General features: G+C 42.7%; 1 protein-coding gene across 5 annotated transcripts in view; it reads left to right on the forward strand.

Moving 5' to 3' along the window:
- The window catches only part of LOC147018905 (ephrin type-B receptor 2-like), a 245,289-nt gene that overhangs the window by 202,803 nt on the left and 29,903 nt on the right, over positions 1-12,583 (forward strand). For all 5 annotated transcript variants that reach the window (XM_085899013.1, XM_085899014.1, XM_085899015.1 and 2 more), the window contains 4 exons: positions 6,661-6,823; positions 8,795-8,900; positions 9,688-9,752; positions 11,456-11,569. In XM_085899013.1, the coding sequence (XP_085755139.1) occupies positions 6,661-6,823; positions 8,795-8,900; positions 9,688-9,752; positions 11,456-11,569 (448 nt within the window). The remainder of the gene's footprint in view (positions 1-6,660; positions 6,824-8,794; positions 8,901-9,687; positions 9,753-11,455; positions 11,570-12,583) is intronic.

Raw genomic sequence — 12,583 nt, forward strand, 5'->3', positions numbered from 1 at the left:
GAACTACACTGAGTGCAAGTACTCATTGCACGATCCTGTATGACCTCAAACAAGGAAATGAGGCCATTTTGCCCATCATTACTGTGGTACACTCCTGGATTCTTTCTTTTTAACTTTTTTTTGCTCCAGCTTTAAACATCAATATTCTCGATTGTTTACTAAAGTCTAAATAACCCGATCTTGATCAAGTGACCCAACTTGTCAATGATATAAGGTTCTCAGATTCTGGAAACATGGGTGTCGCATCTGCCGGAGAGATCCGCCTCCTCCTCTCCCTCCCTTCACCCCCCCCTCACTCCCCACTCCCTCTCTCACCATTCTGCCCCTCTCACCCCTATCCCACCCCTCTCCTTTTCCCATTCCTTCCCTCTCTCTCCCACACCAATCCCCCTCTCTCCCACCCCTATCCCTCTCTCTCTCCCACCACTATCCCTCTCTCTCTCTCTCCCACCCTTATTCCTCTCTCTCCCACTATCCCTATTCTATTTTGAGTGAAGTGCCGCATTTAAGATGGATAATTATTTGATAGCTTAGGAAGGACCGGCACTAGATCCATAATGTGCTCACAAAGTTCCATAATGTCCATGTCACTTATTTAAAAATTCAAGTTCAGGGGCAAAGAGGGACAAGGAAGCAAAGGATGTTGAGGAGTCGAGGATAAGTATTCATGGCAGCAACATCTGAATTGCCCAGCGTCCTCTGAAACTCATGGAAATGTCGATTGCATCTTGCCAGCTCTCACGCTTCAGAAATGTAATGCAAAGGCCATCCTCATTTACTGCAAGAGGGGGTTGCAGAGATGCTGAGCTGGCTAATGGACTCAAGATGACTTTGAGAAGCTCATGGTTGCTTATCAGGTCCCCAGATGACAGGAGAGTCATTATTTCTGCACACATGGTTTGAAAAGTGCTCATGAATATGTATTGCCGTCACATAAAAGTATCTGCAAATGTCCAGAATGATTTGAAGTGTAAGCGTAAACCACAGTATTTGCCAAACATTGATGCAAGCCATTCCAAAATCGTTTCCAGTTTCGATTTGCTAAAACGCTTGTTTTGCACCGACGATGCTCTTGAAATCGGCAAGAAAGATGCCTTCTCTGTTTGAGGATTTTCGGAGCAGAAAAATCCCATGGAATTGTGTGTGCAAGTCAGGCAGGGCCTGCGGACACACCACCCAATGTAAGTGTATTGTGGAGTGCGGTTTTACGGCATCGCTCAGGAAATTTGAAGCCCGTTGCTTTTTGTATTCTTCCTGAAAAATATTTCCTGGCACACGAGCAGGCCCAAGTGGATAAGAAATGTCGCATGGAAAACTAGCAGGGGCTGATTAATTAGGCATGTGCGGTATTAACATTTACATACAAAGAGGGTTGTAATGCATTGCCAGAAGGGTGCTCCATTAGAATCAACCATGCCTGCTTAATCCAGTGCAAGCCGTGCACATGCGAGCTGCACAACCAATCTGCTGAGGTCTTGATATGGAGATTCTGTTTGCTGTTTGTATATATACATGAAAAAAAAACAAAGACCCACTCATATCTCTCACCTGTGAATGGAGGGAATACCAATTAGCTCTCACCTAATCAATTAACCAAGGTGGCTAGGATTGTATAAATATATCGACTCCTCCCATTCTCTTCTAGCCGAGAAAAGCTGCATGTAGCAACCATGAAAGGCTACACCATCGACATGGTCAGGTTATGTTTTCACCCCGGTTTGTCTGTCTGTCTGTGAACAGGATATCTCCAAAACTTGTGAATGGATTTGGACATAATTTTGTGCACAAGCTACGTGTGTGGCAAGCGTTAGTTGATTTGATTTTGGTGAAGATCCAAATACGGATACGAGAATTTTGTTTTTATTTTTAAGTGATTCTTCACAATGGAGAGTTAGGGCCAAAAAGGATATTTTCCATGATATTTAAAAAGTATGGACAGGTTATTACAAAACTTGGTGAATTAATTGGTTTAGCGACAAGAACAAGCCGATTAAATTTTGGTTCAAGTCCAGATCCAGATCCAGCCTATCAGTGGGATACAAAATGTAAACTGTTCATTCTGGTGGAGGTATGCGCTCTACCGTGTGCCATTTTTGTTTTGTACAATATTTGATGAGGTGTGATTTGTCCGACATGATAGTGCACGAAGATTTTCAGTTGCATAGTTTGGGTTTGACTTCTGAACAGACTATAAACTGTCCGAGAGCGTTACATCACAAAGTGTGCCATCCTCCCACGGGTGTTAAGCAGAGTGTCCCACTTGCAAGCATTGGCTGGTGTATGTTTAATATCCCACAACGTCTTTCGTGAAGTCGATGCGAGCTATCGCCGGTACCCTGAACAAATTACAAATTCCTCCTCTAACGTGCAGGGGACAGTGACCTCCCTACTCAGGTGGAAAGACCTGTGCTTTCTCATGGACAACGATGTTGCTTTGTCACGTGTTACAGGATTTCATGGCATCAGTTAATTTGGCGGCCCACAATATCGCACATTTGCCTCAAATATAATTCCACCAGCAGCACTCTGATAGCACACTAACAATTAAAACAATCTCACCTTCAAATCTGCACCCAATCAGACATCAACAAATTCATCCTCTAAAAGCTATGTCCACATCAACATTGACCTCTTCATGACATTGATAAATCGAAACTTCCATTATGACAATGAGGGAAAACTACTTCTACTACCAATGTGCATGCCCACCTAAGGGGTGTAGCGATCCCTCCTTTGTGGGGTTATCCCTTTTGCACGTTGTTCCTTTGGGACAGGGGGACTGTGAGGTTTGGGCAGAAATTTTTAATTTGTTCATGGTGCCTGCAATTGCTCGCCTACTCTACATGGAGGACACCATAGGATCTTCACCATCCACCAACGAATGCCGGCAGACGGGGCGCCCGCTTAACGTCCACCCGAGGGACGGCACACACATTGATGATTCACCCTGTCGGTGTAACACCACGGTGACAGTTTATCGCTGGGCTGAGATTCAAATGCAGGCAACACCGCTTTGAGGTGAATGTGCATACCTTGAGGCCACCCTGCCTGCCTTAGAGGTAAAACTGGGTCAGCAATATCTCAACATTAAAAACCCGGTGCACATGAACAAATAATAATATTCACTATTTACGATTTTCCATTTCACTGGGTCACACTGCTGGTACCTGTGAAAATTTGTGAACCTTCCATTTTGCTGCAGTCTTGTCTGTCCATCGGTGTTTTTCTTTGTTTTACTTGCTGGGGTTTTGTGTCTCAGCAGCTCATGCTTCAAGAGTGGTTTGTGCATTGAGATTCCACCAGTCATTAACAAAAGGGCATTCAAATTCCGCCAAAAGGAACTAAAGCAACAACAACAACAACAACAACAACAACAGTCCCCATGGTCACACTGGGCCCGTGTTTGATCTGTGCTCATTTGAAAGCTTTTCAAAATAAATAAAGTGGGAATGACATCGCCGCAAAAATTTGCTTTGCTCCCACGTGTTAAAAATTTTCTGCCTGTTTATAATGCCACGAGGCTTTGCTTCTGTGTACGTCTCTGCCTCTGGGTCCATGTCTTCACCTTTGTTGAGGTTATTGTGTGCCAGAACTTTGCATCATTTTCTTGCCATATGGTTAGCTGTGGAAACTCAACTCCTTGGGAGTGCTGGCACATATGCATGCAACACAGGCACAACGGACCAAATGTCCTTGAGACATCATGATGCCTTGTGGCGTACACCCACTCATTGTGTTTGTAGTGTGTCGCTGAAACTTTCACCAACTCAGTGGTGTAATGCTTAGAGCGTCCGCTCTGAGTCTGGGAGGCATTCACTTAATACCAAATAACAAGTCTAAAGTCCGACACATCAATATAGGAGTAAACACATCCAAGTTAAGAAAATAACTTGGCAGTTCCAATGGCTGAGAGTATCCATCACGGACATGAGCAAAAAGCTTTCAAAGAGATCCATGGATGAGTAGAGGAAGTGAAGAAACAGCTCAGAAAACTGAGAGCAGATAAATATAGCTTTAGTAGATACTTTTAACAGTTTCTTGGAGTCGTGGCAGGTACCAGAGGATTTGAGAATAGCAAATGTAACACCATTTAAGAAATGATCCAAAGAAAAATTGGGGAATCCAGCTGCAGACCTGTTAGCTTGACTTAAGTTGTGGGCAAGGTGTTGGAGACGTTAAATCAGGAATGGATAGGGAAGTTTTTTGAAAAATTTCAAACAAATTTAAGGTAGTCAGAATGGATTTACGAAAGGAAGTCATGTTTGATTAATTTATTTGAGTTCTCTGAAGCCGTTTCCCAGATTGGATGTTGTTAGCTAAGGTAAGGGCTTGTGGAGTCGATGGTCAGGTAGCTAATTGTAATGGAAACTGATTTCGTGAAAGGAAGCAAAGAGTAGCTGTGACAGGAGGAGGTAAGCTGTGGGGTAACTCAGGGATCAGTACTGGGACCAATATTTTTCATTATTTACATCAATGATATGGATTGTGGGGTATAGAGTCTTCTTTCAAAATTTGACACAAAGCTTGGGGGTAAGGTAGATATCACAGAGGGAGCTGATCAGATTCACAGAAAGTCTAAATATTTTCATAGATTGGGAAAAATATTGGCAGATGCAATTTAACATCACAATTTTAAGATGCTGGGGGGGTGGGGAAGAATAATTAAAATAGGGAGTACAATTACATGATGCAAGGGACAATCTTGGACCATGTCACTCAGGTGAAGGATCTGGAGGTGGTGGGGTGGTAATAGCTACAAAGGGGTAAGCAGACAGCACAGTGCCAGGCAGCTATACTTTAAGCTAACAGGGTTTTAGGTTGTATTTGTCAGGGTATTATAAATCAAAAGAGGTAGTGGTAACACTGTACAGGATCAGTTTGGTCACCACATCTAAGGAAGGACATAGCTGCCCTGAAGAGGGTTAAGCATAGCATTACTAGATTGTTTCCTGGGATAGTTAGACTTACACTAACCTATGAGGATCAGTTGAAGGAGATAGTACTTTATATATTAAAAAGGAGGCGATTGCGAGGGGATTAGAGAGAGATGTTTTGGATAATGAAGGGTATGGACAAACCAGTGCAGAAGTTTTTCAGCAGAATACATACTGATAGTACCAGGGTTCATACATAGCCTGAGAGTAAAAAAAAAGAGGGTTAGGACTGTAATACGACAAGGGTCTTTCAGTTAGAGAGTAGTTATTGCATGGAATGGACTCCCGAGAAGGGTGGGTAATAGTACTTGGTGTTTGGGGTAGCACATGCATGATGGGTTGAAAAGCCTCCTCCTGTGCCAAACAAAGTTCCTTGTTCGTCCCCGTTGGAGTTCGTCCGAAACGGGGGCTTGTGGATTGGGTCTCGTCCGTCCGTCCGTACGTCCATATGCATCCATATCTCAGACAAGTATGGGCTGATTTTGTTCAAACTTGGCACAAATACACCACGTTCCGCTATACATATGCACATCATTTTGATTCGCGATTGATCAAAGTAGGCCGACTGGCGGCCATTTTAGTTGTAAAAAAAAACCCCTGATGTTGAGCATGTCTTCAACCATTTCTCACACATTCATTTACTGATGTTCAAACTTGGCATACAAATAATAAATGATGGCTTATCTATGCACGTTATTTCTTTTTTGACATAAGATACAAACTTCCCGACTAGCGGCCATTTTAGTTGTAAAAAACCTGATGTTGAACACGTCTTCAACCATTTCTCAGACAAGCATTTACCGATGTTGTTCAAACTTGGCACACATAATGAATGAAGGCTTACCTATGCACGTCATTTTTTTTTTTTGAGATCAGATACAAGATGCCCAACTGGTGGCCATTTTGGTATTTACACAATCTTTCCAAATCGTACGCAATCTTCTATGTCACATGACCACTCAAGTCAGTTGCACACACACATGAATCTTGTAAATATGGGCTAGCCCTTGAACTCTGTACAGCAAAATTAACAAAACTATGGGGGCTATGACATTCTATGTCTTTTTCACCTTGGTATTCTTGTTATTCCTTGTTGGCTGTTCAAACCCCAGCTGAGTCATGCTGCTTCCTTTGTTGATGCTCAGTATCTAAAAAGGATAGAGTATGGACAGACAACCATAGGTTGGCAATCAATCATAGTGCAGTCTTAAGGGAAATAATGACCTTCTTTGTTGAAGTTTTTTTGTAAATATATATATATATATATATATATATATATATATATATATATATATATATATATGATAGGATGTTTGCAAAGATGCAAACTTCTTCGACTGTTTCAGAGGTTAAGTGGAAAAATAATGAAATACCAAAGGCCCAAGAGTTTCTTCCTTCACGCTTCCCTTTCTGATGGAGTTTGCAACATTCAATCTCAAATCGGTACTCGGCATTGCGCATTGCGTTTACAATTTAATGAAAGCGCTTTATCATTTAGTCATTTATTTCCACGTTTGACTTGGCTCACAATATTGGAGTGCGATCTCCTCTTGGCTCGGCAGTTGTACAACCAACGAGGGAAAGGCAAGTTCGGTTAAGGCATTCCAGCTCATGTTAAAGGTTTAATGTTATTTCCCTCTCCCCGCTCGCCATGAATTGCTCTGACATGATGCCTCATTAACCACCATCCTCTTGCTCTCTCTCTCTCTCTCTTTCTCTGTTCCAGGACCAGGCGGAGACTAACTCGTCGGTGATAAACAGCCATACAAACACCGTGGTGGTACGTGGCCTCAAAGCCGCTACCATTTATGTGTTCAAAGTGCGTGCTCGTACCGAGGCTGGCCTGGGAAGATTCAGCAGCAACATGATGTTTCAAACGCTCACCAAGGGTGAGAATGCCGGCTGTGCTCATCGTGCATCGGCATGGATGTTTTCCTTTGGCCCATTAACTTGATACAACGTGGGCGTCACAAAAAAGAGATTTTTAATTTGCATCCAAAAATGGGAGGCAATTAGACATTTATGTACTCAACTTATGGCAGACATCAAGCTGACTTGCCGAGAAGATTTACAAGTGCTTATTGTGAGGGGCCGAGCCATTTTTACCGCCAATCTGGAAGTCGTCAATGCCGATAAAACTGTCGACTGTGTGTTTCCTTCACCTTGTGCCGCTTCTCGTGCCGCCGCCATTTGCATATTGGGTCATGTGACCTGTCAGCATAAAAACGCACATTGAAGGCCTTTCACATGATTTAATGGCACAATTTTATCCTTGTCCTGATGAGAACATAGATGAAAACTTGTTTCTTTTGTGGTAAAAGCCTATGGTACAGGCATTGAGGAGGGTAGGGGAGTTTCTGGTTGGAGGAAGAATAGGAGGTTTTGGGGGATAAATTGTGAAGAGGAAAGGTGGGATGTTATGCGGGGGAGGAAAGGTGGGAGTTTGTGGGGGGTTATGGGGAGGGGGAAAGGTGGGAGACTGTGTGATTGGATTGTGATGGAGGTTGGTGGGAGTTGCGGGGAGGGGGGGGGATGAAGAATGGAATTTGGTTTTGGTTATTTTTATAAGTAGGAGAGCTTGCCTTCAATGTAATGGCATGAAAGTTCATCCATATTGGTTTGAGACAGTCCAATGGATGTGGACACATGCCACATCATCCCAGAGGTTCTGCAGGAATTGAATTGTGAGTTCAAATCAAAGAGGTTTTGGTAAGGCCTTTAAAGATATAAATACAAGAAATCATTGCACTTGAGTCACAGTATTGCTCCGTCACAACGAAATGGAAAAGGTAAACACCTTTTGGAAAAGAAATACGCGAGCCGACATGGATCGAGGAACTTTTTGAAGCCATGAACCCTTTTAAATGCTTCGCAGACATTTGGAAGCACTTTTATATATAAACACAAAGCTTGACACCATTTTCAGCTAAAATAAGGGAGTTTGGAAAAGGATTGGATGAAATGGAGGGAGCAATGGCAACGAGTGCCAATCCTAACATCTGACCGTTTCTTTTTATCGCCCTTTTTCTCATTCCTTTCCCATTCTTTCATCAATATTAATGTTTCTGGAGCCCAAGTTTTTAGCACTTACTTTTCTCTCAGGCATTTTCATTTCACATTTCAACAGCAGATTTTTGCTCACTGCCTCTTAAAGGTCATCCATAGGGCAAGCCGCCAGAGATCCTGGCTGGTGTGAGGTTGAAAGGGAACAGGAAACAAAAGGTAATGGAAGCCCAATCACAAGTACTCAGTGCACGCCTATCTTCTTAATTACGTGGAGCCCGTTCTTAACTTGCACTGCCTGGATAAGCACCAGTACTAAAGTCTTCGCTAAATGCTGGAGATTGTGTTACTGGCCTGACATTGTGCAAGAAATTGTCCCCTTTTGAGCTCAACCGCCTGGCTCGGAGCCATCATCGGTGCAAACGGAGCCATGGGGACTTTTAAATGGAGAAAGCACGTGCAAAAGCTAACTGTGTATTTCGAGCTCGACTTTCGTTATTTCTGGGTTGACCTATTTGGTGTCACCATCCGAACCCATGGCTCATGACTCGACGCTGCGATCCCAGGTTAAAATGCCATTTGCTATATTGATTTGTCCATTCCCTTTGAGTATTAATGTCCTTTGTAATTGATGTGAGGTCACTAATGTCTCCTAATATTTTATGCTTTATGCTCATTCACCCACCTCCATGATTCTCACATCCCTCTAAAAAGAGAAAAGTATGTATGTGAATGTAATTGAAATGTAATCACTTTAATTATGATTTCACCTGCATTGTAACCTGATATCAACTGACTTTGATCCCATATATCAAAGTTGGTAAAGAATGGTGGTGATGCTGTGTTCCCATTCACAGAAGGGGTTAGTTCTCTACGTGAACAGATCCCGCTGATCGCCGGATCTGCCGCAGCTGGAGTCGTCTTTATCGTTGTGGTTGCTGTGATCGTCATAGTGTGCAGCAGGTAAAGGTTTTATGAGCCCCTGCACGGTATCGTCGGCACCTCATGATCGATCAATCGTGGACGTCTTTTAAAATGTCACTTCTCATGTTTGTCCCAGTTTAACACAATTGATGATTGGTAGGCCTTGTAAAGGTGCCAAAAGAATGGAGCAAAACGTAACATCCGGCTGCGTCGTCAACGCAAGAGATACAACATTGCTCATGGGGAAAACAATTTGAAAAACTTTTTGAAGAAGAAACACACAATTGGAGGTGATAATTGTCTGGCTTTGTGAGTATCTGAGCTGACTCCTTGTATTTCAAACATGGTGGAATGAAATCCAACACAAACCTCTGACTACGTGGCGTTGGTGTGGGGCTCCACATTGAGCGCCAAGTGCTCAGAGTGCAGATTTTAAAAGCAGGCATCCTATCTGCTTTGTGGACTTCAATACCCCATGACATATTTTATGAAGATTAGAGATTTGGGCCTGTAGTATGGACAAATTCCAAACCTCCCGTGTGGGTCAAAGTTGGAATTGATCGCATTAACTCATTACATCTCCTCACCCACCTTGGCAGCCCCACGAGCCTCCATGAATGGCGATACTCCAACCTGAGATCAGATCAGATCTATTCGATTCGAGTCTATGCATGAAAGTTTCTAAGCTTGTACCTAATTACAATTTCCCTCAAGATGGTAAAATAACAAATGTTTATTTTGTGCATTTTCTGGCAATGCGGGTCATCCTCCAAGTTTGTTGTTTATTTGTGGCTGTAACTTTGGCCCGTTTTGACTCCAATTCCAGGAGGCGTTATGAAAGGGGAGATCCAGAGTACACAGACAAGCTGCAGCATTACAGCAGTGGGCACGGTAAGCAGTGCGGACGAGCTTGAGCGCGGCGCATGTGTACCTGTCAAGCACGGGATCATAGTTCAGTCTGCCCATTTCACATTTCAAACATGTCATGCCAAAACTTTATCATTATAGCAATGGGAGTTTCACACAAAGATTCGTTCACCTGTTTGTCCTTTAAATACAACATTCCCTCTCCAGAATATGAAGGGCCTTCAAAAAGTTCTCAGAATGAGAAACTCAAAACTGGTCAAGGAAACAGCAATGTTGTAAAAATTATCATTATGTATATGTTTATAATAAGTTATTACATATTTTTGTGACTACTAGTTGTAAGGCTTTGAAAAACTTATCGTGATAACTGGATCTCTCTTCAGTGAATGTATCACTCAATTATCCACTCAGCCACTCACTCATTCATGCCCTGCTTATTCACTCTCTCTGAGGTTTCTATTTCAAACTAGCGGACAGCTGATCCGCACCTCATGCTGTCCTGAAAAGGCTTCCTAAATGTGGACTTATGTAGCTTGCTATGTACAAGTTTTTTAAATGTGTAATCTTTAACCCTGTACTTTATCCGTCTTTTTCTCTCTAATTATAATTTCTCCATGTCATCTGTGTTCTTACACATTTTGCTTTCACTTCGCTCTACCTTCGTACATCATCTATGCCTTCGAGTCTGCGTACTTTCACTCAATATTAAAGGGCAGGTCCTCGTGCACATAATAAATCCCATCTAGCAGTGGGAAATTGTGTGAGCATATTCATTATAAAGGGTTATGAAACTCGGTGGAATCGAATCAGCGGGTCCAAAGTGGAACCTCAAATTTGAATGATGCCGTGTTCTAGCAAGACTTTGGACTTTGTGGTCCATTTATGAAATAATGTCCATGAGGCCCAGTTCACACCGCATACCGATCCCGCATAAAGGATGCACACTTATTCCACTGTGAACTTTCAGCATGTAATGAGCGGTGCATGGCCAGCACTACAGTTGGCTCATTTCCCGCATGATCGCGCAGCCTGACGCACTCACGCTGGTGCATCGTAGATGTTTGTACGACGCGATGCACGGCCTGGCTCTGGCCACATCGGATTACGTGAATTAAGCGATGCCATTATTTTTCGCAGTCGTGTGGCACTGTAGAACGATACGGATTAAGGCACGACTTAGCCTTGATTGTCGTTATAATATGCATTGCCATAGGTGGGCACCTTGGCTTTTGATCAATGACATAACAATGGGATGGCGGCAGATTTTGCATGCCCAGTTGCCATAAGCAACAGATATTGTCACTTCTTTTTTGTCTTTATCCATATGTTTGACTTATTGTTGATAACTCATCCGTCATGAATTTAGCACAGTGCGTCTTGTACCACTGCTAAGGTGTTCATTAACAATGTTTGCTTCGCTGGGTAATGGTCAAAGCACGGTTCCAGCACAAACTCAAAGTGCTATGTGTTGGCTTGAGGCTGTGTTTACAAATACAAAGAGCTGGACCAATTGCAATAACTCTCATCTATCCACAGTAATATTTAATTTCATATAATTTCATAATCATTATATTCCTGCATTCAGTGACAAAATTGTCAAATGATAAAAATGATTTTAAAAAACAGCTTTCATTTCATGTTATCGATCGGGTTTTAGCTCGGTATTTCACGAGCTGCTGGAAATTTACCCAATGGCAAAACTACCCTTTGTATCCATCACCTACCAGGCCACAAGATTTACATCGATCCTTTTACTTATGAGGACCCAAACGAAGCGGTGCGTGAGTTCGCAAAGGAAATTGATGTTTCAGGTGTCAAAATCGAACAGGTCATTGGAGCAGGTGAGTGTCTGGTGACCCTTTTATCTGATCAACTTTCATACCTTTTCCCTGTACTCTAGATTGTACAAATACAGTGTGTGAATTCTCTATATAGTGCCAGTACTGTACTTTCAAAATCCTGTGTACTCTGCACTCTGCATTATATTGTACTTCCATTGTTCATTATGCATGCTCTGCACTGCTCTGATACTGTACTTTCAAAGTACTTTATATTATTCACTGTTCTTCCACTGCTATGATGAGAGTTCTTCTTCTTGAGTATGGCACCTTGGCTGCCGAGTTGCTATCATTTCTTGGAAGTGTGGCTGTGCCACTGATGCTCTTCCCTGAAACCAGTACACTGGTACTCATTTCGCCAACCTGGGAAGGATGACAGGCAGAGTCAACCCCACCCGGTGTTAATTCAGCAGCCAACAGGGCTCGAACTCAGGACCCTGAGATCCCAACCCCTAATCACTAAGCCAATACCAGGCATGATGAGAGTTGATCTTCACACAGTGAATTCAGTTCACGTGGAAAAGATGCAGGTCACATTGACCTCAAAGTATATCAATGTGATCATGATGTTAATCCTGCACGACACAATGTTGAGAATCATTGGTGAAGGAACTAAGATCGAACAGCCTGTCTCATGAGTAGTCAAAGGGTATAGGGGTTGAGGGCATTGGTACATTGTGGGTTGAGGGCGGTGGGCAGTTGGCCACTGGCTTTGCCACCTGTCACAGATGAGGATCACGGTAAATGTTTTCCAAATGCTTTGTGCCTGGAGGTTGTAATTACAACTTGCTCTGAAGAAGACACAGGAGGAGTAGCCATTAATAGATTAACTTGTTTTTTCAGTTGGAGGTTGAGGGAACAGGTGTGCAAATGGGGGGATTTAAAATCACAAATGAGAAATTAATTGAGGAACGAAATTCCTTTTGGAGTCCAAATTGAAGGGAAGTACAATGGTGAATATGGCGGCAGATGAATGCTCAAAATTATTGGCAAAAACCAACCTAGAAAGAGTACTTG

This window comes from Eptatretus burgeri, chromosome 10 (genome assembly GCF_056783735.1).
Source record: "Eptatretus burgeri isolate ZD-2024b chromosome 10, Ebu_testis_v1, whole genome shotgun sequence".
Classification (NCBI taxonomy): domain Eukaryota; kingdom Metazoa; phylum Chordata; class Myxini; order Myxiniformes; family Myxinidae; genus Eptatretus; species Eptatretus burgeri.